Source organism: Letharia columbiana (genome assembly GCF_014066305.1).
Source record: "Letharia columbiana isolate WasteWater2 chromosome Unknown Sc0000004_s0, whole genome shotgun sequence".
Taxonomy (NCBI): Eukaryota; Fungi; Ascomycota; class Lecanoromycetes; order Lecanorales; family Parmeliaceae; genus Letharia; species Letharia columbiana.
In genome coordinates, this window is record NW_023501040.1 from 1,238,313 (window position 1) to 1,260,801 (window position 22,489).

The 22,489-nt window shown below is 52.5% G+C and overlaps 8 protein-coding genes across 8 annotated transcripts; 3 read left to right on the forward strand and 5 right to left on the reverse strand.

The window, feature by feature from the left end:
• Positions 1 to 79: 79 nt before the first annotated feature.
• On the reverse strand, positions 80 to 7,644 carry HO173_002360 (uncharacterized protein; the record flags this gene model as incomplete). Its single annotated transcript, XM_037304294.1, has 2 exons — positions 80 to 2,636; positions 2,693 to 7,644. The coding sequence occupies 2 exons, from the start codon at positions 7,642 to 7,644 to the stop codon at positions 80 to 82; spliced, it is 7,509 nt and encodes a 2,502-aa protein (XP_037169089.1).
• A 561-nt stretch (positions 7,645 to 8,205) lies between these two features.
• On the forward strand, positions 8,206 to 9,375 carry HO173_002361 (uncharacterized protein; the record flags this gene model as incomplete). Its single annotated transcript, XM_037304295.1, has 3 exons — positions 8,206 to 8,225; positions 8,281 to 8,486; positions 8,552 to 9,375. 3 exons carry the CDS (start codon positions 8,206 to 8,208, stop codon positions 9,373 to 9,375), a joined length of 1,050 nt encoding a protein of 349 aa, XP_037169090.1.
• Positions 9,376 to 10,142: 767 nt separating this feature from the next.
• Positions 10,143 to 12,057, forward strand: HO173_002362 (uncharacterized protein; the record flags this gene model as incomplete). Its single annotated transcript, XM_037304296.1, has 4 exons — positions 10,143 to 10,530; positions 10,601 to 10,837; positions 10,930 to 11,788; positions 11,856 to 12,057. 4 exons carry the CDS (start codon positions 10,143 to 10,145, stop codon positions 12,055 to 12,057), a joined length of 1,686 nt encoding a protein of 561 aa, XP_037169091.1.
• Positions 12,058 to 12,610: 553 nt separating this feature from the next.
• On the reverse strand, positions 12,611 to 13,595 carry HO173_002363 (uncharacterized protein; the record flags this gene model as incomplete). The annotated part of the gene is made up of 3 exons (XM_037304297.1): positions 12,611 to 12,693; positions 12,814 to 13,462; positions 13,542 to 13,595. The coding sequence occupies 3 exons, from the start codon at positions 13,593 to 13,595 to the stop codon at positions 12,611 to 12,613; spliced, it is 786 nt and encodes a 261-aa protein (XP_037169092.1).
• Positions 13,596 to 13,951: 356 nt separating this feature from the next.
• HO173_002364 (uncharacterized protein) lies at positions 13,952 to 14,839 on the forward strand (the record flags this gene model as incomplete). The annotated part of the gene is made up of 1 exon (XM_037304298.1): positions 13,952 to 14,839. The coding sequence occupies one exon, from the start codon at positions 13,952 to 13,954 to the stop codon at positions 14,837 to 14,839; it is 888 nt and encodes a 295-aa protein (XP_037169093.1).
• Positions 14,840 to 15,314: 475 nt separating this feature from the next.
• On the reverse strand, positions 15,315 to 17,000 carry HO173_002365 (uncharacterized protein; the record flags this gene model as incomplete). Its single annotated transcript, XM_037304299.1, has 3 exons — positions 15,315 to 15,795; positions 15,859 to 16,336; positions 16,385 to 17,000. 3 exons carry the CDS (start codon positions 16,998 to 17,000, stop codon positions 15,315 to 15,317), a joined length of 1,575 nt encoding a protein of 524 aa, XP_037169094.1.
• A 1,468-nt stretch (positions 17,001 to 18,468) lies between these two features.
• On the reverse strand, positions 18,469 to 20,211 carry HO173_002366 (uncharacterized protein; the record flags this gene model as incomplete). Its single annotated transcript, XM_037304300.1, has 5 exons — positions 18,469 to 18,492; positions 18,553 to 19,296; positions 19,381 to 19,428; positions 19,507 to 20,000; positions 20,064 to 20,211. 5 exons carry the CDS (start codon positions 20,209 to 20,211, stop codon positions 18,469 to 18,471), a joined length of 1,458 nt encoding a protein of 485 aa, XP_037169095.1.
• Positions 20,212 to 22,051: 1,840 nt separating this feature from the next.
• HO173_002367 (uncharacterized protein) lies at positions 22,052 to 22,423 on the reverse strand (the record flags this gene model as incomplete). Its single annotated transcript, XM_037304301.1, has 1 exon — positions 22,052 to 22,423. The coding sequence occupies one exon, from the start codon at positions 22,421 to 22,423 to the stop codon at positions 22,052 to 22,054; it is 372 nt and encodes a 123-aa protein (XP_037169096.1).
• Positions 22,424 to 22,489: the final 66 nt, after the last annotated feature.

Genomic DNA, 22,489 nt, shown 5'->3' on the forward strand with positions numbered 1-22,489 from the left:
GAAATGAAGAATAAAATCCCCTCGCTGTCGATGATGCTCTGATGTTACATGGTTGCGAATACTCCGCTGCTCCAGCAGATCATCTTCGAGGCCTTTTGTTATCTGCAAAGCCTCGGTCCCCTTGGCCTTCATCGCCGCCTCTTCCGCGCTTTCTTCCGCTCCCACCGCCGTCTCTTCTATCCCTCCCATCTCTCCGGTCACCTCCATCTCTCTGATCAAGCTCTCCTCTCCGATCTCGATACTGCCCTTCGTCCCGGCCAGATCTTCTCGTATCCCTCGGAGGTTCATCGGCACGCGAGTCTCTCCTCTCAGGGCCAGCACCACCGCGGACGTTCTTCTCAGCTTGTCCAACGCCTCCTCTCAAGTCTCTATCAGGTTGTGCGTCACCCGGCCTAGATCGCTCTCCTGTTCCGTCTCTACCATACATTGTTTCCTCCTCGCGAGAGCGTACTGATGCTCCAGGTACTCTGTCCTTGGGGGAACGGCTCCGATGTCTGCCAGATCGACGGTCTCCATCGTCCCGCCCACCTCCCCGCCTGCCTCCACGTTCGTAGCCTGCATCTCCCTCACTTTGCTGTAGGTTCGGCATGCCATTTGGTCTTCCAGCAAAGAGGTCGACACGAGGAGCAGGACCATCCTGTCTTGGCAGATTTTGGATAGGCGGACCAGGCGTGATTGGAGATGGCATGCTGACATTATTGGCGCGACCACCTCTACCACGGATGGTCGCTCCTTGACCAGACCTCTCGGGTACCGCTGGTGATCCCACTTGCTGGAGAACGTTTTGCAGACCCGCAAAACGTTTGTCTCTGTTTCTATCATTCGGGAATGATGGGCCTGTGGGTGGACCACGGTTAGTCGGAGATTGTGCAATAGGACTGGCAAGATGATTATTTGGGCCTCTTGGTGGGCCCGACGCCGGCATTGCCATTGGCGGCGGAGCTTGCCTTGGCCCTCGGTTTGCCGGTGCACTCTCTGTAGTAGCGGCGCCCGAACCTTGGATAGCCTTTAGACGGTCGGGGTGAATGCCAGCTGTCTCTGGGCTCTGAGCCACTGGTGTTGGAGGCGCTGATGATGTTGAGATAGGTTGGGTAAACGGAGCTGGCTTACGTGGTGACCCTCTCATCGAAGGTCCACTTGGCGTCTGCCGGTCCTGTGCTGGAGCGGCGGGAGTAGAGCTTTGTGAGACAAGTAAGGGTTGCTGAGTGTTGAGGTGCGGTTGTGGCGCACTGACATTTCGACCACCCCGATTTGGAGGCGGATGATTTCCATTTGCCAACCTTGGACCAGATGGTATGTCGGTGCTTGAATTGAGCCTTCCATATTGTGACTCAGACTGTCTACCGTTGTGGTTTGAATCATGGCTTAAACGTCCATGAGTCGGGTCTATTGCTGGTAGCGGAGTGGACGCCTTCAATGAGTCTCTGAATCGGTCAGTTGGATTCACAGGTAAAGCACTTGGTGGACGGCCTGTCCGTGGCCCTGTTGGAGCGTGGGGTTCCTCATATCGCGGTTGAGCAAGGCGCGAAGGGTCATCGATTGGACGGCGCCCATCCACTGGTGGTCGCTCTTCGCGGAGACCGTCATCTCTAGGGGTACGACGATCATCGTCTCGCTTTGGCGATGGTCCTCGGGAGCTTCGTCCAGGATGAGAGTGGCTGTCGTGTCTCGGTGTCTCAGAGCGGCGGTCCTGAGGGTTGCTGGTGGGTAATCCCCGGCTAGAATTCTGGTTGCCCTGAATAAGAGCAGCTCTGTCGGGATGTTGAGGAATGTTCGACCGTGGTGGTGGCATCGCCGTGTCTCTTATGTTTTGTGTAGGGATCTCCGCGTCTCGACGATTATGTTGCTGTTCGTTGAATAACCGGTCGTTGGAAGGTCGGTCCAGTCTATCATCGCGAGGTAGCTGTCTCGTATCCCTCGCATGCGATCCATTGTGTCGGTCGTCAATAGCAGCTCGAGCAGGGGGCGCCTTTTCGTTGCCATGACGTAGGTCCACACGGTCCCTGTCAGGTAGCGGTGCCCGCTCATTTGCTCTCTCGTGATTTTGGGTGTAGGATCCTGAAGCAGTTCGCTCCGGTCCTCGGTCACGCAGTATGTCTCTAGACCTGTCGGCTCCTCCCCGCTCAGGGAAGCGAGATTCTCGTGCATGGTCATGAAGCCCAAGCCCACGCCCGTCGGACCGTGGCAGCATGCGATTGTCTCCAGACCTTGACACGTTTGCCTCGGGCTTGTTGGGAAGACCATGCTGAAGGGGCCCATTAGTGGCATTGGAAGATGCATTGCGACTCAAATCTGGCCGATTAGGGACCGGAGATTGGGCAGAAGGTGCCATTGGTCTAATCCCCGGTCTTGTAGATGCTGACGACGTACTGGCAGATGATCGTAAGGCTTGATTTGCACTCGGGGCTGGAGAATCCTTCCGTGAGACATCTAAGTGCTTCGATGTCTCGGCAGGAGGCGCTGAAATGGCTGACGCTTTGGGGATTTCCCCTGGCGCTGGCTTCGGTAGCTGCTGGGCATCTGAACTTTCACCCTCGTTGATTGGATTGTCTGTCATCTTCGCGTCTTCGATCTCACCGTCTTCGACTTCAAGCTTCCCAGAAGCTGTCCTGACCATCTTCGGCCCGCCGTTCACACTAGATCTTTATATTAGCAATCTGTGATAATATTTAACAGCAGAGTCGAGACTTACACCGGGCGTGGACTTGGCTGGAAATCCGGAGCCTTGGGATTCAATGTCCGAGCCGTATCGCTCTCAGGATGCGGCGTAGATGGTTTCGCTGATGTAGATCTGACACCGTTGGTGGTTGCAGAGCCGCCTTCGGTCTTCGCCTGGTCAGGGTCCACTCGTGTAGGTTCAAGAGAGCTAGTACGTACCAAGTTGAAAGCTTGCGGGAGCACCCAATCTTTCTCACGTCTCTTTAGGGCACCAATCAACGATGTAGCCGCGACTTTCAAGTCTTCGCGAGTTTCTGACTTGCTCAACTCCCCAATACTGGTGAGCTGACTTTGGCCCATCCAGTTTACAGCTGGGAAGTATTGATGAACGTTGTTGAGAATGTTGATCGCATTCCGAATGTGCATGTACTCACCACTGCCTATGCAGGTCTTCAAAGCGCCGTTAAGATTTCGGTGCCACTTCAGGAGTACCCTGCGGAATTCTTCGTATTCATAGAAAGACACGATCCCCTTATCGTTTGTCATCTTTTTCGAAAATCCTGGAAGATTCTTGTTCGGGCCAAAAGCCTCTCTCTCAAAGGTTGACTTTTCCGCGTGCCATCGACTGAGATCTCGTAGGATCTCATTGAAAAAGCGACCCACACACTCGGCCTCCTTGGCTGTACATAAGAACATCATAGACGTCAGCCTCTTCTCTTTGAAGAACTGATCGTATACACCCATTGTCCTGAAGTTGGTTGTTCCTGAAGAATGCAGGTATTTCAACATCTTGAAGGTATACATGGCGTCGACTGGTGAGAGCACGATTCGTGGGAAGAAGCAGTGTTCAATCAATGCAACATTGAGTGCGTCCCACTGGCCCCAAAGCCCAGCGAACCAGTGTTCCTTTTCTTTTTGGAGGCGCATTCTCATTTGCTGATATACTTGTACACAGGTGCCGGATTCATCTCGCAGGCGGTCTTGCAATTCCCCCAAAGCTTTCTTTTCTTTATCCTTTCTCTGGGTGCCGAGTATGCTGATGTCTGATCGGTCGCTGCTGATGGCTAACACCTTCTTTTTCAGCCGGTTGATTTCATCATTGTAGCTGGGCAACGGAACATGCATGTCTGGAAGCGATAGCTGCCAGAATGTCACATAGAATGGCAGACTCAAGGTTTCCCAGGTCTTTTCGGGCAAGGTCGGACGGATGGCTTCTATGAGTTCTTGGAGGATCGGATGCCAAGGCCGTTGAATCGGGTTCACTTTGGCCAAACGTGAAGAGACAACTGCTGGTGTGCTGTCATTCCCATCTTTCGTCTCAAGATCAGTATTTTCTTTGTCCGAATCTCCATTCACGGTTGCTGCGGACACCTCCATTTGATCTTCTACGGCAACCTTGGTTGCGTCAGAGACTGTTTCTTCTCCTAGAGCTCCATCGTCTGCCTTGGCCACATCTTCCTTTATTTCTTTCATGGATGGCTTTTTAGCATCTGAGTTTCGCTTTCCGTGCTTGGCATCGTAGTCAGCGATTGCTGCAGCAATGCTTGGTCGGCTGATCCAGAAAGCGACGCTGGGCTCAATACCGAACGCAGTCACAAGCTCGGAGACTCCGGGCACGTAATTGTCGAACTCTTTGACGGACATATTGCTTCTCAAAAGCTCTATGTATTGAGTAATTATTCGATGAAGCTGGTCGAAAAGGTTGCCTAGCAGTTTAGGATGGGCATTTTGCTCTTCAATCTTGAATATACCTGTCTGCCGTTCCTGGGCTAAGGAGACTATGATCTGGCCAGCCATTCTCGAGTCCGTTAGTGATTTCATCAGTCGCTTCGCGGTAGTCTTCGACTCGTGCCGCCGATCATGCAGCTGCAATATGGTCTGCGCTTGCAGAAGGTCCCGGCCGGCCATTGCCCAGACCTGTGCGTCATTGAGATTGGCGTCGGACAAAATGCCAGCCATGGACTTGGTAATCTCTTCAAGGATAATGAGGTCTGTCGAGTTGCCTTTCCGGAGTTGATCGGCGACGTATTGAACGATCGGTGTAGGATTCATGACAGAATAGCGCTTGAAGACCTTGCCCGCAAATAAGGACAATGCTGCCAACCATTTGCTGGTGAGCATGCCATCAGCCTGGACCCTGTTCCTTCCAGTACCTCCAAGAGCGCTCATGAGAGACCACGTGAGCACATCGTATGCCAGATATGTAAAGTATCGTGCGCATTCAACCACAGCATCAACGATGTTCTCGTAGGACTCAAGTTGAGCAATGGCAACAGAAAAGACGATCCCAGGTGACGCATACGCCACCTTGGCTAGAGCTCGCGCCATGGGTTTGATTGTGGTCTTGCTGATGCGCTTGAGAACGTCTTTCGTCTCGGCTTTTGCCTGGTCGAAGGCGGACTTGATGTCCGGCGATCGTGACGTCTGTCCTTGGTACCATTCTGCATATATGCTGTATCGAGTGGGTGTCGAGAAGTTTTTAATGAGCTCGAAGACTTCGTTGACTATCCCAGGATTGCATTTCGTGAAAGACAGAGCCGGCACTAACAGTCGTTTCGACAAATCAACCCAACGTGCCGTGTTCGATTCTGAGGTGTCAGTGGCCAATGAATGACTACCAATCCGAGCTAGCTTAATTAGAAGCGAGCTATCTTGACCGATCTTTACTCCAGTATAATTGAGTAGGGTGGAACAAAGAACGAAGACATCATCGACTGTCTGACATACGGGGACGTTGTCGGCCCAGTCGTCCCAATAGAACTTGTAATCAATTGCATCGTTCGTATCCTCTTTGTCCAATTGCGCCCAGCGCATGGTTTTGCGCGCAGGAGCGTCAATGAGCTTAACTTCACCTTTTGCTACTCCGGCTTGATCAGGGTCTGGTGTTTTCTGCTGCTCTCGCAGGCCCGCTTGGTCTTTGAGGGGCCGTAAAGGCTCGTAGACTTTGCTGAGAGAGTGATGGAGTATGCGGTGGATGTGTTCGGGAAGTTCTGGAAAAGCGTCTGGAAGCCATGGAAAGCGGCCAAGCATGTAGAGAGCTTCGGGCAGAGCACCAATACAGAGTAAGCTCTTCAACAATTGGACTTTTTGCTCAGAAGGCTCTGGAAGTTCTTCGACTTTTTCTTCTGGCTGCGCAGCTGGTGTTGACCTCTCATCTGTAAGGTCAATTTTTGCGGTGTTTCTTCGAGCTACTTCAACTTCACGGAGTCTTGCAGCCTCTTTCATCTTGCCGTCCACGGAGTCGTCTGGGAGTGGTGCAGCGGCCATCAGCGCGTTGGTAGCGCCGCCCCCAGGGCGATTCGTTTTCTCCTTCTCGGCCTTTTCCTTCATCTTCTCTTCCTTAACATCTTCCATTGCTGGGTCTGCTGGCCAGATGTGAGGATATAGATCTCGTAGTGAGATAAAGCCGACCTTGATCAGCAAGGCGGCCAGGTAGATGAGGTTGACTGGGAGTACGTCGTTGGGATCACGTGCAGTAGAGCTGTAGAAACGCAGTTTGAATCCGAGCACCTGAGCGGCGACCTGATTACCTGGAGGAGGTAAAGTATTTGTGATTTCGATCCACTTGCGATCTTCATCGTCTTGAGACGAGTCCTCGGAGCTGCTGTTGGTGGCCGCGGCTGCAAGGGCTGATCCTTCTGCTCTTCGACCACCAATTTCGAAGTAGGCACCCATCCCAACCTCCTTACTTCTCTGCCAGAAAGCTTTGTCTCGCTCGATCTTTGCCGTAGTCACATCTTCTTTCTCTTCGTCACTCAATCCCCACCCAGATGCACCTGGTAACGCCCACTTCGGCAGAGGACTCAGGAAATGCCCGGTAGGATGTGACTTGAAGATATTTTCTTGCGGCCACCATGAGCTTGCTCGGAGATACTTGACAAAGAATCGGTATTGCTTGACCAGGACCGCTGCAAAAACATCGAGTGTGATGTCGAGAACTCTTCCCACATCAAGATCAAAAGCTCCAATCATTCCCTTGACTCGCTCGAAAGTTTCCTCGACGACCTCGCTAGTTGGTAGCTCGTTGCTACTGGTTGTGAAAAGCTCAGTCATTAGCTTTGAGTAACCCTCCGTCTCCTCTCGAAGTAGATTGTAATTTGACTGGCGGTAGAGAAGGTTGGTTGTATTCCGAATGCCGACTCTGACAAAAGTGTTGCGTATCATACCAAAGTTCTCCAAAAGCGTGCTATCCAATTCACGACGCATCTGTTGGGCCGGTATTCCAGTAGCAAGTACAAGTGCTTTTAATGATGGTGTCGCGATAGAAGGCGATGCCTCTGTCAAGATCGAAAGACAATCAAGGAAGAGCGAGCTTGCGTCGAAAGGATATTCGTCGGCCATGGTATCAGAGGTGTCAGTGTTATCGTCCTTCTTAATGATATCTTTGATCGTGGAGCCAGCTTCCGCTGCATCTATCCGTCCGTCGAGAGCAGATCTGACCAATTCCTGGTAGAGGATGCCAAGAGTCATGGCATCCTGTGCGGTACGAGCTGTAATACCCCTATCCAGAACCTCTTTCTTCCCGTGATCTGCCCATGCTCTTATTCTTTCTTCGGTAGCATATTCGTAATAGTAAATTGCAGGTTTGCTTTGCTGCTGTTCTGGGACCTGCGTCACTAAAGGCTGCGGTGCTGGTTCCTCTTTTGGCTCCGCTGGGGGCTGTGGCGGTGGAAGAGAAGGTGACATAGGCCTTGGGGATGTGCCGTTCGCACGTGACTGTAGCGGTATGGCGTTCGGACTGTTCATGGGACTGCGCTGAGGTCCGCCTCCACGCCCTCCTCTGCTTCCTCTTCTCCTGCCTCCACCACGTTGGTCATATTGATCTCTGCCATAATTTTGCGACTGCTGACCTTGCTGCTGGTTGCTTTGTTGTCCTAGCGTCAAGTTGCCGGGTCGATGAGGTGAAGGTCTCGAACCTTCTTCTCTACCCTCGTTCGAGTAAGTCCTGTCCCCCCTCTTCCTCTTCCCTCCACCTCCAGGAGCCATCCGGCCTAGACCCACACGGGCTGTTCAGCGTAACACTGTTTTGTGGCAGTCAGCATGAGCGGGCTATTTTTTGACAGTGACTCTATTGGTATGTTGCAAACGAGTAAGTTAAAAGCTGGAGATGAAGCTCCTTTGAAAGGTACAGCTTCGTGGATGAAAACAACTGTAATTAGAGATGCTTCAAGATGTTGTTTCCTCAATGTTCCAAGTGGTCTGCATTTGCAGGATGTGTTCAGTGGTGGGTGTTAGCCTGGTCAATAAGTCATTGTGAACTGGCATTCATTGCTCGGATCGTCGTCTCTCGGGCTTAGCCGCTAGCGCGTAAAGAGGCCTCACTGCCCGCTGCCCGCATACCGGTAACGTCCTCCCTTCGCTCTTGGGACATGAGCGCAAGGTGCATAACTACGTCACAGCAATCTGGGAAAGAATCCTCGCTTTATACCTTGGGTTTCTCTCTTCCGGATTTGAGGTATTTTAAGAGCTTCGGTGGAAACCTCGTGTGACAACGCCAAAGGAGGGCTGTGACTGTTCTGGCCCGATAGCATGTGAAGAACAATAGCAATGGCACCCAAGATCTTCTTGTAAGCTCTAATCTTTGGTATAGCCTACGTTGTCCTGCCACTGATGCTCAGACAGACTTGGTGCGACAGGATACATTGGTGGGGATGCTCTTTACGCTCTCGTTCAGACCCATCCCGAGTACGAAATAGCATGCCTGGTCCGCAATTCCGACAAAGGTGCCCAGGTGGCGAGCCAATACGTAAAAGCCAGGCTTGTCTATGGAACCTTGGATGACGGAGATATACTAGGGCAGGAGGCAAAGAAAGCGGACATTGTGCTCAGTGCGTCAGTATACTAGTATTACCCTCGGAGCTGGATCATTTTTTGATAGTTTCTCATTGCCTAGATTGCGCCAATGCAGATAACGAGAACGCCGTAAACGCTCTCACCAAAGGACTTGCAGCCCGTGCAGCAGAAACCCCGGGCTTCTACATCCACACGTCCGGCAATGCGATCCTCTTCGTCGCCGATATCGACCGTAAGATCTACGGAGAAACGTCTAGCAAGATCTACAATGATTGGGAAGGCATTGGGGAAGTTACCTCTCTGCCTGACCATGCCCCCCATCGGAAGAATGACAAGAACGTCATCAGTGCAGAGGGTCCCAAGGTCAAGACCGCGATCATCTGTCCGCCTACAATATATGGGCCTGGAAGAGGACCCGGAAATCAAAGAAGCCACCAAATTCCGGAGCTGGCGAGGTCCATGCTCGAGAAAAAGAAGGGTCTTCAAGTTGGAGTTGGGGAGAATCTAGGACCGAACGTCCATGTTCATGACCTGAGCGATTGTTATGTCAAGCTTGTTGAAGCTGCGGTTGAAGGAGGCGGAAATGCTACATGGGGGAAGGAAGGGTACTATTTCGCGGAGAATGGGGAGCACATCTGGGGGCACATCTCCAAGGCCGTGGCGAAAGCTGCACACAAGCAAGGCTTCCTTCCCTCCGATGAAGTTGTTTCGATCTCCGAGAAAGAGGCGGATGATTTGGCTTGGTGGGGCTCGGCACTGTGGGGAGCAAATTCAAGGTTTCGTGCCATTCGGGCTCGCAAATTGCTAGGATGGTTGCCAAAGAAAGCGGCAAAGGACCTTGATGGTGACATCCTGGAGGTTGTCAGCGCTGAGGCGAAAAGCCTTGGGCTTGTGCCAGGTCATGCGGCAAAGGTTGCTGGTTGAGTGAGTGTGCGTTTCATAGACTTTGCAGATCTCCTTCGCAACCGCTTGAACATTGCATAGCCAAACGACACTGCAGAGTCTTGGGCTACTTGGGTGTGAACTGTCATGGTCTCCAGGTAGACCCCCCTATGATTGACGATGCATCTAAAGCAAGCAAGGAAAGTGGTGATTCTGGCAACCGTACGGCTGTCTTCCGGAGACCCTGGGTATCGATTAATCTCAAGCATATATCCCTCAAGATATTGGGTTGTCTGGGGATAACACCCTTGACTGAATACAAGTGCCAGTGGACTGAGTACAGCCTGTGATAGTGATGTACTCGGCTAGAGAGACGGCGCTAACGCGTTAATGCTTTGACGCCGGAGTGAAGTTGATGTCTATGCTTTGACGCCGGAGTGAAGTTGATATCCATGCTTTGACGCCGGAGTGAAGTTGATATCTATGCTTTGACGCCGGGGTGAAGTCGATATCAATATCTATATCTTAACACTCCGTTATTCAAACACCGCTCTTAAATATCCACTCCGTTTATGCTAAAGGTTTCCATCCGCATCGCGTTGAAACAAGGCCCTTTAAGCTTGGAACACTGCACAGTAAGTTATTTCACTGTTCCAGATCGCAGCGTGCAGAGTTGTTATTAGGCATGAAGTTTAAAGCTCACCTCACCTTCACTGTCTTATACCGTCACAGCTACGAGCAAGCCGGGATCGAACCAATATATATAGATAAATACTAATAGCAATTATAGTATACTATCATAACTCAAAATGGCTTGGAATCCTGTATCAGCAAGTCGACTTCCGGCAGACGATCCTTATTGCAATAAAGGTCTGGGCAATCTTCCGGTCGAATCTGGAGCCTCACAGCTAGACGGTCGTTATAAGACCCACAGATCTGGCTATGCAAAGGGATATGCCCGCAATACGGCCGCAGGTGGCTACGACCCTCAGACTCAATACGCCAAAAGACCTGGTTATATGACAAGGCACTTCCTCAATACGGCTACAGGTGGATTGGGACCTGAAGCTCATCCAGCACTTTGTTCCGGGCAGCTTCCCCAAACACCTAGCCGTACCCATAGTTCACAGGAGATGACAATCGCATCTTCAGTTGGCCACATCCCCTCCTTACCCGACAACCCGCAGCATCAGCCCGGTAAGTCTCCGCCAAATCCGGCGAGCTACTTCCCACAGACACACTAATTAGCAAATTTGGGGCCTTATAGTGTTGCCAACTGCAGGTGGCGACCTCGCACAGACGCCTACCAACCAACAGGAATCCAACCTTGCCAATTCGCCAAGTCCAAGAGGACAAATCAGCGCTTCGCAACCGAAGTCGGTAAAACACCTTACCTGCTGGTACTGGGCAAATAAGGGCTGCAGACTGCCTGATCACGTTTGCCTCTACTCCCACTTTGATACGGGAAGACTTGCAGAGCCACCAGTGCAGATTCAGCGAGGTCGTGAGTTTCCCTCCCATATCCTTCACTTAAGTTCGGGGCTTCTTTCCGAACCTCACTTTGACAAGTTTGAAACCACGCTAAAGCCAAATCAGGTCCAGCAGTAGCCGGCAAGAACGCGACAAATCCTCGGCCGGTTTACAAAGATTGGAAAGGTCACCATCGATCGCAATCAGCTGCTGTCGTCGGTCCTCAAATTCAGAAACAAATCGAACACATCTATGCCAAGGCCGGACATCCTTCAAACCCCACAACTGTCATACCCAAGCAATCAGAAACCGCGAATATGGTCAAGGAGGAGTTGTTCGGCTCTGCTCAGCCTATTGTTAACTACAATCGCGCTCATCCCGACGATTCCGCGTCTCCCGCTCCTGCTGATTCTTACCGTAACATGTCCATCGGCATCGGGGCTTCCAACCAGCCCGTCCAGGAGCACTTTATCCGCTCTCCTCCCCAGATGGGTGGAAACTTCGTGGCTCCTAGCCACGCTGCTCAGTATCCCAGTGGCTCGATTCACTATGACACGGCCAGTAGCTACAGCCCTGGTGGTAATTATGGCGGCACGGGTGTCAACTATGGCGGCACGGGTGTCAACTATGGCGGCACGGGTGGCAACTACGGCGGTATGGATGGCAACTACGGCATGGGTGGCAATGGACCTGACCCTCACCATTTCGGCGTTAACGGTTCCAATAATCCCAACACTTCTATGCCTTCTGGCCAGTATGGTGGCCGCTCAGGCGGCTCTACTCAGGAGATGCAGGAGCAGATGAAGGTTAAGGACAAAGTGATCACTGAGCTCGCCGGCATTGTCGAGATGCTGGAAATCAACTATGGGATTTCCATCGACGACCAGACCACTACGTTCCAAAAGTTCATGGACATTGCCCGCTCTATGGAAGAAGAGGCGCGTGAGGCAGGGAACGTCGCATCTTCCAGCGAGACCAGGGGCAAGTAATCCCTGTCAACGTTCGTCTACAAGAGGCTAACACCCTCGCAGGGCGCGCATCTAATGTTCCAGCTCCCAGCGCCTCGATTCCTTCATACGGCCCCCCCCCGGCAATCACGAACGCATCATGACTGCGATGGAGGGCTATATCAATTTGGTCCAAATGGAGAAGATGGTCTTGGCCAAGTCTAAGGCTCGCAAGCAGGTGGTTGATGGGGATTTGGAGAGTATCGAGGCTGCGAAGCTGTTGCCTCGTAGGTGGATGGAGCGTTAGGATGGGGTCATTCGACAGCTGCTTACCATTGACAAGGGTCAATGATTCATTAGAGATATATAGCAAGCTTGAATGAGGCAGGTAGAAGAGCCCATGATGACATGGCACGGAATAGAAGATGATATCTCGCTGAGACAATCCGCCCCATGCAACACCAACGTGATCAAACAAATGCTTAGCTGCTTCCCTTCTAAATCTGCCAAGTATCCGTCGTAGTTCAGTTCATCCGGTCCTGTACGAGGTGATTTGGCGAACAGCGAGTACCAAGTATTCGACACTGCTTGGGCTTGCCAACTTGGTCTGTTAGATTTCACTGCTCTGTCGGTACATACGAGTATGGAAAAGATGACTTGGCGTTACTTTTTACCCCCTCTAGGTTTTATGTCTTTGTTCAGAAGCCTCCGATCCAAGTCACACTTGTTACATTTGCTAGCATCTGGCTCTCCAACCCAAGGTTACGAAGCCAAGATATTGGACGAATGGTTGGGTGCTCGCCCGTGAAGGCTATCAATGTATATACATAGAATCCAAGGTAATCCATATCCGGCTGTATCTATATAGCCCCAAGTTCCTTCAGCTTCGCTATCATACCGTCCACATCCTCTACTTTTCCTCCTCCTTTCCTCGGTGGTGGCTCTGTACACAGGTTCGTTAGCACCTGTTCCGCACGCTGAAGACTCAATCGAAAGACAGACACTCAAAGCTATCCACCCAGCCAAAAACGACAGAGTACAACGGCAGAGAAGCAGCACTTACCCTCCACTCTAACAGTCTTCAACCTCCTCCCCTCATCCACCCCATAATCACTCAAAGTCTTCTTCTCCAACTTCTTCTTCTTCGCCTTCATGATATTCGGCAAACTCGCATACCTCGGCTCATTCAACCGCAAATCCGTCGTTATGATCCCGGGCAACGGAAACCGCACCGTCTCCACGCCGCCATCCACCTCCCGCGTCACACTGACCCGATCGCCGTCGTCAAACTCAATCTTCGACGCCTGCGTCGCCTGGCCCCACCCCAACAACCCCGCCAGCATCTGCCCCGTCTGGTTCGAATCATCGTCGATGGATTGCTTGCCCAATATCACCAGGTTCGGCCCCTCCTCCGCCACGACTTTTGCCAACAGCTTCGCAACCCCCAACGGCTCGAGTTCCGCCTGCCCTTGGCCGGCGTCGGGGATCTCGACGTGGATCGACCTGTCCGCCCCCATTGCCATGGCTGTGCGGAGCACGTCGACGCATTTGGCGGGGCCGGCGCTGAGGGCGAGTATGTCGTCGACGGGAGGGTTCTTGCGTTCGCGCATCCGGACGGCGGCTTCGATGGAGAGTTCGTCGAAAGGGTTCATGGAGTGTTTGACGCCGGCGGTCTCGACGGCCGTGCGGGCTTTGTTGACGCGGGGTTTGACCTGTGAGGAGGAGGGGGGTCAGTGGACGAGTGTCTGTAGAGGGAGATTGGAAGGGTCGGGGAGGCGGGAAAGGGCTTACAGCGTAGTCGATGACCCGTTTGACAGGCACCAGGATCTTCAATGGGGTAGGCATATTGAGCGGTGTAAAGGACCAATGGTCGAGCAGAGGTGACGTTCTCAAGATGGGAGTCTGGGGAAGCCTCGGCTATTTAGCCGCGCCCATAGTATTCTTTCTCCGCAATCGGTATATGTAGTCAACCTTGTCTTCGATCTTACGTTTCAGTATATGTTCGCGTCGCCTGTCTGAGCTATCATTGTTGCACCCTGCAACGTGCAATCCTACCAGAGCACGCCGCAATGTGATTACGTTGACCCCTGCGCAGCATGCGCTAGCCTCCAGCTCCTCCTTTCGAGTGCACTACACCATCGTCTGAACATCCTCCACTTGCCCCACAGCGTCAGCAACATCCCCCTTCCCCCTCTTCAACAATGCAACCAGGCCGCGCCACGATACAGCATGGCACCTCCTCCAACCCCTCCATCGAACCCACAACCGCCGCCTCCCTCCACGCCTTCGCCGAAGCCTGCGCAAACGGCAACATGGACACCGTAGCCATCCTCGCAACCGGCGACGACCACTACCCCAATACGCAACACTACCTCAACCACGGCCTCCTCGCCTCAATCATCCACAAACAACTGCCAATCGCCCGCTTCCTACTCTCCCACGGCGCAACGATCACCCCATCCATAGCAATGGCGGCCGTCAGAGGCGAATGCACACCGATTTTCGAACTGCTGCTGGAGAACGGGTGGGATGTGAACAGCCCCGTCACGGGCGGACAACCTGCCCTGTCGGCATTCGTGAAGAACGAAGCGCTGCTGAAGTGGTTCCTGGACCACGGCGCAGACCCCAATCTCGGGCCCCCTCCTTCACCGCAACCGGATTCTGCACCCGTCCCGGATTCCGGCTCCACCCTCGACTGCGCCGCCTCCGCCGCCACGCCCGCGATCTTCGACCTCCTGCTCCGACACGGCGCGAAACTGGAGAATAGCCAAGCGCTGCACATGGCGGCGGCGAGCCAGGAGGACGCGGGGAGGATTCCGATGATGGAATACTTGCTGCGCAAGGGCTGCGATATAAACGCCAGTGATGGGGCGAGAGGGTTCCAGGCCGTGGGACCGCCGTTGTTCTATGCGATCAGGCAGGGCCAGGTGCAGAAGGTGCGCTGGTTGTTGGCACACGGGGCTGATGCGAGGGTCGAGGGGAGAGGAGGGGCGACGGCGTTGAGAATGGCGGAGCAGACGGGGGTGGGGGATGTGATTGCCATGGTCAAAGAGACTCTGGAGAGGGTGGGGGACCGAGCTCAGGCGTAGTGACTAGGTAGGGAGTAGATTTGAGCAACCGGATCTTGCTTCCTCCCCGGATTGTATCGTCGCCTTTAACGCACCGGACCGGAAAAATACCTCTCTGTCGTAAGAAGTAAGCTCGAAGCGAATTTTGGGCGGAAGACGTGGGCGAAAAAGCAAAAAGGAGACGGTGACGCTGCCGCTTATGATGGCAACCTAGGCGAGCAGAACGGGAAAAGTTGAAAAGGCCGCTCGGTACGAAGTAGGATATTATAGCTGCGAGAATCTTATTGCCTTCTCCTACGGATATACATCGTCTGACCCTTGCTACATGAAGATGAGACCTCAAATCCGGTAGCCGGCCCACATTATGGATGCACTAACTTCGCTGTCCAATATCGACAATCATCATCATCATCATCATCATCAACCCATCATGACCCACTCACCCCCCCCCGGGAAACACCTCTTCCACCCTCGAACCCCCCGCAAGTGACCCTCCTCAAAACCCCTGCCGCCGATGCCACTTCTCCTCCCAGCCCGGAAACCACGGCGCCTCCTCCAGCGTCCGCACCTCCCAACCCCTCTCCGTCAGCCCATCCGCCTCCTGCTCCCGCGCCCACCCTTCCAACGCCGGCAGCACGACGTGCTCCACGTGCCACGTGCTCTTGTACTCCATGAGCGCCTTCTTCCCGTCCCGGAGGACCTTGGCGAGCAGCGCGGGCACGTACGCTTCGGACCGGAAGTCGTCGAGCGGGGTGAAGAGGGCCTTGAAGTTGAAGACGATGGCGCCGGAGAGGGGGAGGCGGCGGAGGGTCTGCCAGTCGACGCGCAGGTGGACGCGGGAGACGGGGAGGTTGGGCACTTGGCGGGTGCGGAAGGTTTCGTGGGGGTCGCCGGGCGGCATGAAGAGGGGGGTGTCGACCTCGAGACCCCAGGAGCCGCGTTGGATGGGGCGGTTGGGGGGGAGGTGGGAGAAGTAGCTGGCGTGGTCGCACGGTCAGTCGGACAACCGGGTCGGGGATGATGTCAAAGAGGGGACGTACCGGTCCATTGAGAACTCCATCTTGGCTTTGTAGTCGGGGATTGGGTTGTGGATCTCCTTGAGCTGCATACCGAGCTTGGTGTCGACGTTCCAGCCGAGCGAGGAACAGAGGAGACCGGCGCGGAAGTAGTACATGCCATCCTCGGGGTTGCGCAACATGACGGCGAAGTCTTCCGGGACGTTCTCGAGCAGGACATGCAACGGATGCATGTCCTCGATGACGGTCTCCTTGTCCAAGATGGCATTGTGGAAGACATAGCCTTTCGACGTGGACAGTGACAGGGAGAAGTACTGAGGATAGCGGGCGCACAGGAATTGAAGGGCATTCTCCATGATCTCTTTGCAGGCCAATTCGCTGCCGGGGAGATAGTTGAGCACCAGTTTGCCGTGCTTTTCGAAAAGCTCTTTCCGCTCCGCAACTCGTGCGACGTAGTTACTTTCGAGCTCTAGCCACCAGTCGGGTTCCAGTTTGTTGAGCGCTATACCATTTGTGAGCTGTTAGTCAGCTTAACGAAGAGTCAACATACCCATGGTCTGATGATATGCCCATCTAAAGGGTCGATATGGCCGAGGTAGAGCTTTCTCAATCTCAAATTCCTTGTAGGCTTTTGGAAGAGGCACACCGCTAAGCTTGGCGTAGTCGGGAAAGTCACCAAGGGCTTTGATCTCCGCCACCGATATCTCCATCGGCGTGTAAGTTGACGGCCCACATTCCCTGTAGTCAGCTTCAAAAGGGATGACGTTCTTCGTAAATTCTTCTTGGGAAATTTCAAGAGGCCCGATATTCTTCTTTTGCGAAGTTGACAATGATTCTGCAACCTCGAGCAGCACTTCGCGGCTCGAGGGTGGAAAGATGTCCTTGTATTCCGCTGGGGGCGGTGCATTGTTTGGGACCCTCTTTTCCGGAGTCAACGACCGAGGCGGTGTCCTTGCAGAAGAGGAGCGACGGCCTCGAGCCACAACAGGAGCCCAGGAGGATACACGTGCATAGAGAGCCTCTCTTTGGCTTTTGGTCAGGACCAGCAAGGCGATATTGCTCAGGAGCACAGCGATGGCGAGATAAATCAAAGATTGACCGGATGGCAAGTATCCCTCGAGGGACAAGATGGCATTCCGGATGCCGGATTCGTTCAAGGTATCCATCGTCCTTTTCGGGCTAATCCCGAGTAGTCAAGGTATGGCTCTGCCAGTGGGCTCAAACGTTGGCGGAATTGAGGCTTGGAAGCCTTGATCGTTCGAGCGATGATATATATGTATGAGGAGGATACTTGTGGTACTGCACGACTCTTGGGATTGCAACAAGCGTCTCCTTCCTGCTTAAATTGCTACAATAAGGTAGCGTAGCACCTTGGTCCTTTTCTCCGAGCTCCGCGGTAAACGCAGATTCTAAGCTGTTCAGAGGCCGATCATGATCATGCAGCTCTGTCATGGCGTTCCATCTCAATTAATAAATGGGAAGCAATGCAGGTGCAGGTGCAGGCAGATAGATTTTTTTTTTTTTGAAAGACTGAGAATAAGAAAAACCAATGCGATGCAGTGAATAGCCTATTATATGTATCTCTGAATATCTTACATGCCCATATCTCCCCTCAATCACCAATGTTGGCTTTGCCTTCCCCGGACGCAGAACCTATCAGTCGGTTACCTCAAGGTTCCCTATCAGGTGTGTACCAGACGTCTGAGAGTGAAAGGTTGCGATGAAAGGGAAGTGTTCGCCGTTTGGAGGTAAAGTCGTTGAGGAAGGTCAGAGGCGCTAACCGAAGGAGGCAATGAGTTCCCTGCAGGCTGCCAAAAGGCACGGACCCCGAAACCAAGTCTGGTGGGAATCTAAAATCATGAGACATTATTAACTTATGGCGCTGGTTTTACGTACCTATCAATAAGATAGGTATTATCGACAGACTACAGACACAGTACATTATGTATGTTACACTCGGGCGGAAATAAATGGCGTCAAAAAGACGTCGGCATGTCGGCATTCGACTAGGAATTATGAATTCTTCCACTCCGACAGTCTCCCCACGCTTCGCCCTGAAAGCACTGCAGCACAGCATCTGTCACGCTCGATAAGCACCACAACATCATCATCCTCCATACTAACTCGCATTGGCTGCTGAAAATGGTAACTAAATGTGAATGTTGTGAAGTGAAGACGTTTGCCGTCAATAATGCACAATGCTCTCTATATCCATCACTTCTGTGTGTCTGCATCACCATAAGGCGAATCATGGAGCCTTTTCCTTTTGCTCATGCCATCCACCCCCTCTGCCCTTCCTTCCGTCTCCAGGCCGTAAAGCGTAGAAAATGGCCTCAAGACCCAAACAATGTACGAGAACGTACAGCACACATGCGCCAGTCATCAGCTATTGTACAGGGAATTAAAGATGGTATATCACTCCGGACCGGTAATGCTCGGCCTACAACCCAACGCCATTTGATGACCTTCCGAGAGGTACATGCATGCACAACGGATACCGACGAGAAAACGGTGACTGTAATTAATAGAGGTAGGATGTAGTGCGCTAAAATGAACGAGTGAGAGTTTCGATGGAGGACGCGCGCAACGGTTGTCGGATCAATCCACGTCAACCCGATTGGATGCAAATGGTTGCTAACCATCATCGGGGTTTGCAATCTGATGGGCAAATTACTCAGCAATCGTAGACAGATACCTTCGATGGGAGAGGGGACTTACGCGCAACATGCGCCGGGAGTAGTCCTGGTCATCCCTGAAGCTTCTAACGCTAACGTGACTTCCATTGTCATGCAATGGATTCCACAATGCCGTGGGCTCCAGTCTCTGATCGACAACTCGAGGGTAGCTGCTTCGCCGTTCGACCGCTGATAATGTGTCTGCTGGGCTCTTCTCCGAGCCATCGCGATTACTAGGGCCCCAGCCACTCGTTTGTATGACTGGTATCGTCGGTCCGGTCTTCTCACGTTGGGGTCCTCCGGCGCCTACCAACCCCATTTGGCTGAGTCGACTTGGCCGACGTTGAGGAGTGCTGCTACCAGCGACGGAAGAAATAGCGGCGGGCTCAGGTTGCCGCCTTCGGCTGCGACGAAGAAAGAACCAGATGACACCTGCGATTAGGAGAAGGAGGACGATTGACACAGCGACAAAGGTTCCGGCGACCTTTCCTGAACTGGAGAAGAAGCCACCGTTGTTCTCTTTTGCTGCTGTGATAATTGTCGTCGCTGTTGCTGGAGGCGAAGTGGGAGTGATTGTCAAGGTTTTTATTTGGCCAGTCACTGTGGTGACAGACGTGAAAGGTGTAGCTGACCAGGAGCTGCTTGATGTAGTCGTACTGGACTTGGCGATGGTTGTAGGAGTGGAGGAAGTTGTGAGAGTCGTGGGAGTGGAAGTGGTAGTGGGAGTAAGATTAAGTGATACTGGTATTGGTTGAGACGTGGAGCTCGTAGACGTCGTAGATGGCGTCTATAAAGCTTTTGTTAGCCATGATTCTCTATATAGATGGCAAACGTCTAATGTGCGGTAGAAGAGGGCAGGGTGAGTCCGTACTATAGACACAAAAGAAATAGAAACCGATGGTGACTCTGTGACTGTTTCCTGCACAGTCATAGGATCAGGACTCGGATCCGGTGAAGAAGTAATTTGCGAGGAGGAAATTAGAAAATGTGGGATTACAGGGTTGGCTGCCGACGGTATTGCAGTCGGGGGTCCAGTAGTAGGCAAAACGGTTGACAGTACTGAAGGGGTACTGCTGGTAGAAGAAGAGGTTGCCTCAGGGGAAGAGGTGGTGCCAAGAGGGACGCCTGGTAAGGGTTGGGTACTAACCGCCTGAAGAGTATCACTTGTTGTTGGAGTTGGAGCTGGAGTAGGAATAGGAGTAGGAGTTGTCGTGGGAGTTGGGGTCGGCGTCGACGTCGTAGAGGTGCTGGTTGATGCACCAATTGTACCGGATGGTGCATTGCCTAGAGCAACATATCCGAACAGGCCTGATGACGCACTTCCACAGTTCTCGTATGGATACCCTGGACACGCCTCACTACAATTGCCAGTGGACGTTGTATCGGCGGGAGAATAGTTCGAACACCAGCAGTTTTGGTTTTGTACGACCGCGAATGCGAAACCTGAGCAGGCAGTCTGACATGCTCCGTTGGAGTTGAAGTGATTCGACACTAGAAAAGGCCACGGTCAGCATGTTAAGCGGTATGCGTGTGGGGCTTGCAGCATGTTCGTACCAGCATTCGAATCAGAGCCAGTGTTCTGCGAGGAGCACAGTTCTTGGGACAGTTGGACTGAGGGCCTCGGTGCAGCGAAAGCTAGCAAAACTGCAAGCGATTGGATGAAGGGTCGAGCACCAAGTCGCCTCCAGATTGGGGTGGCCATGATGGTGTTCGTTGGGGATCCAAGAACACTGCTGATGCTTGGCGATAGTGGCACGGTGACACTAGACGCGAGGATTGCTAGTTGAGCGAATGTTGATTGAGGATACTGCCAGTGAGAGATGGTGTGTGGTTGGTTTTTGGTCAGACCAAATCAGGTGTCCTGTGATTGTTGTGGGTTGCTTAGTCGGCGACGAGTCATCGATTGCTACTGGATCCCTTTCAAGCTCCGACAAGCAGTTCTCCGGATATAGACTTGGATTATCGACCAATTTCGACTTCTGTCCTCCTCCTTTTTCTTTCTCTTCTTTCTCTTCTTCGGACCCAACAACAAACCCACCAATCTATCCCCTTCACCTGGACCGATAAGGATGATGCATTCGAGATGAGCTGCTCCAACTTGTGGAATCAGCAGGCAGCAGCTGCTGACATTCGATAAAAATGAGAAACTATAGAGACAGCCAAAACAGTCGCAAAAGATGACAAAGTTGAAAGGGTGAGTGGTGGAAGTGGAAGAAGATGAAGAAGTAGAAGAAGAGAAGGACAGCGGAAGGGAGGAATTGAAATTGCAGTCGCGGTTGGGAGCCAGAGAGACGGGAGCACGCTAAGAGATAGCTCCGGTAATTAGCGCCAAGAAAGATGACTTCACCAACTTTTTCCCTACCTGAAGTACCCTACTTTACTCTCTCACGCATCAATTGCAACAAGGCTCTAGTCAACATCATTACGCGTCTATACAAAGTCTGGAGCTGTCTTGTTGACGTGTTTACTTTTTTGTGATGCTGTGCGCAACTGAGATACACGGTCATGGACAGAGCTGGGAATCACATCTTGACAGAAGCCCAGGCCCCGGGCCGACAAACAAAGACCTTGTTGCGGCACTATTCCTTATTCCTTGAAACCAAACAAATGAAGCTCATCGTAAGCATCAGCATAGGTATCACGTTTACTCGAGTCTCAAATATGAAATGTCAAGCTCGATGAGCGCATCTTGAAACGGTTGTCCCTATAATAATAATATGACTCTGACCTATGGTCTTTGAGTAGCACGCGCTTTCTCATACTGCGGTAGTGATCCGGCGCATCTTTTGGTTCGTGTAGAAGTTTGAAGAATAAAAAGGATCCGTACTCTATCCAAGAATAGCATTCATTCCTGTAGCCTGGGATGCGGGCACCGTCTCGTATCTACCTTACTCCGTGAGTCCGTAGCCCGCGCAACTTCCCAACATATCCGCAGGCTCTTTCGCTTTCATTCTGATCCATCCAAAACCTCACGGTGTCAAAAACTGAATGGACAAACGACATGAATTTATTGTTACACTGGTACCTAGGTACATTGGAAATCATCTGGTCCCTGAAACCCGGGCGACTGTGAACTGTACTGTGAACTCTTAACTTAACTACGGTACTGTCGAGCTTCCTCCTGCCTCTCTGGTCCAGCTGTCAGACTGATCTGCGCAAAAGCCGAAAAGTCAATCAAGCTCCAGAGGTTCGGGAAGTTGGTGGGGAGGTGCGGTCTGTGCCGTCATTGGTTCTGCTTTCTGCCACTTTGCATCTTTTTCCACTTTCCCTTTTTCCTCAACAAGGCTTCATGCAAGTCAGCCGCTCCTTCCTTAAGCCCCCTCTCTCCCGGTTCTACATACCTCCGCTTCTCCCACATCATCGCCATCATCGCCATCATCGCACATATTATTCATGCTTTCGCACAGCACCGTGGTCATACCTTTACGGTACCACAATTAACCAAGGGGAGATCGTGTACCTTTCCAGCATCCCCGCGACACCCTTTCTCAACTGGGAACAAAACGTTGTGTGCGAGAAGAACGTAACATGTCTCGATGATATCACCGTTGCCGAAGCATCAACCAGGGTTCGTCAAGTATCTTGCAAATCCCAGGTTGAATATCAATGCCTCGATCCACCGCGATCATCTGCCTGGACGCCTCTTTCTCGGCTGAAGCTGAACCGTTGGAAAGAAGGCGTTCTGTCGTCGGTCCATCCATGCATTGCACTGTACCGCATTTCTCCACGTCGAACTGCGCTTTAACCTCATGGCCCGTGTTAATGGTGAGGGGGGACTGTTCCAAAGAGTCCAGGGCGAACATCTGAAACCTGTGGCCCTGCGGCCGCGGAGAATAGCCCAAGAAGCTGTGAGAAGCCTCTGGGGCGACTGTTTCCTCGTGAATGATCTGATGCAAATACGATGTGGAGCACATGATTTTGGCCAGCTTCAGCGCGATGCGTACTGCTCTGCGGGGTCAAGATCGATCAAAGGGCTCAAG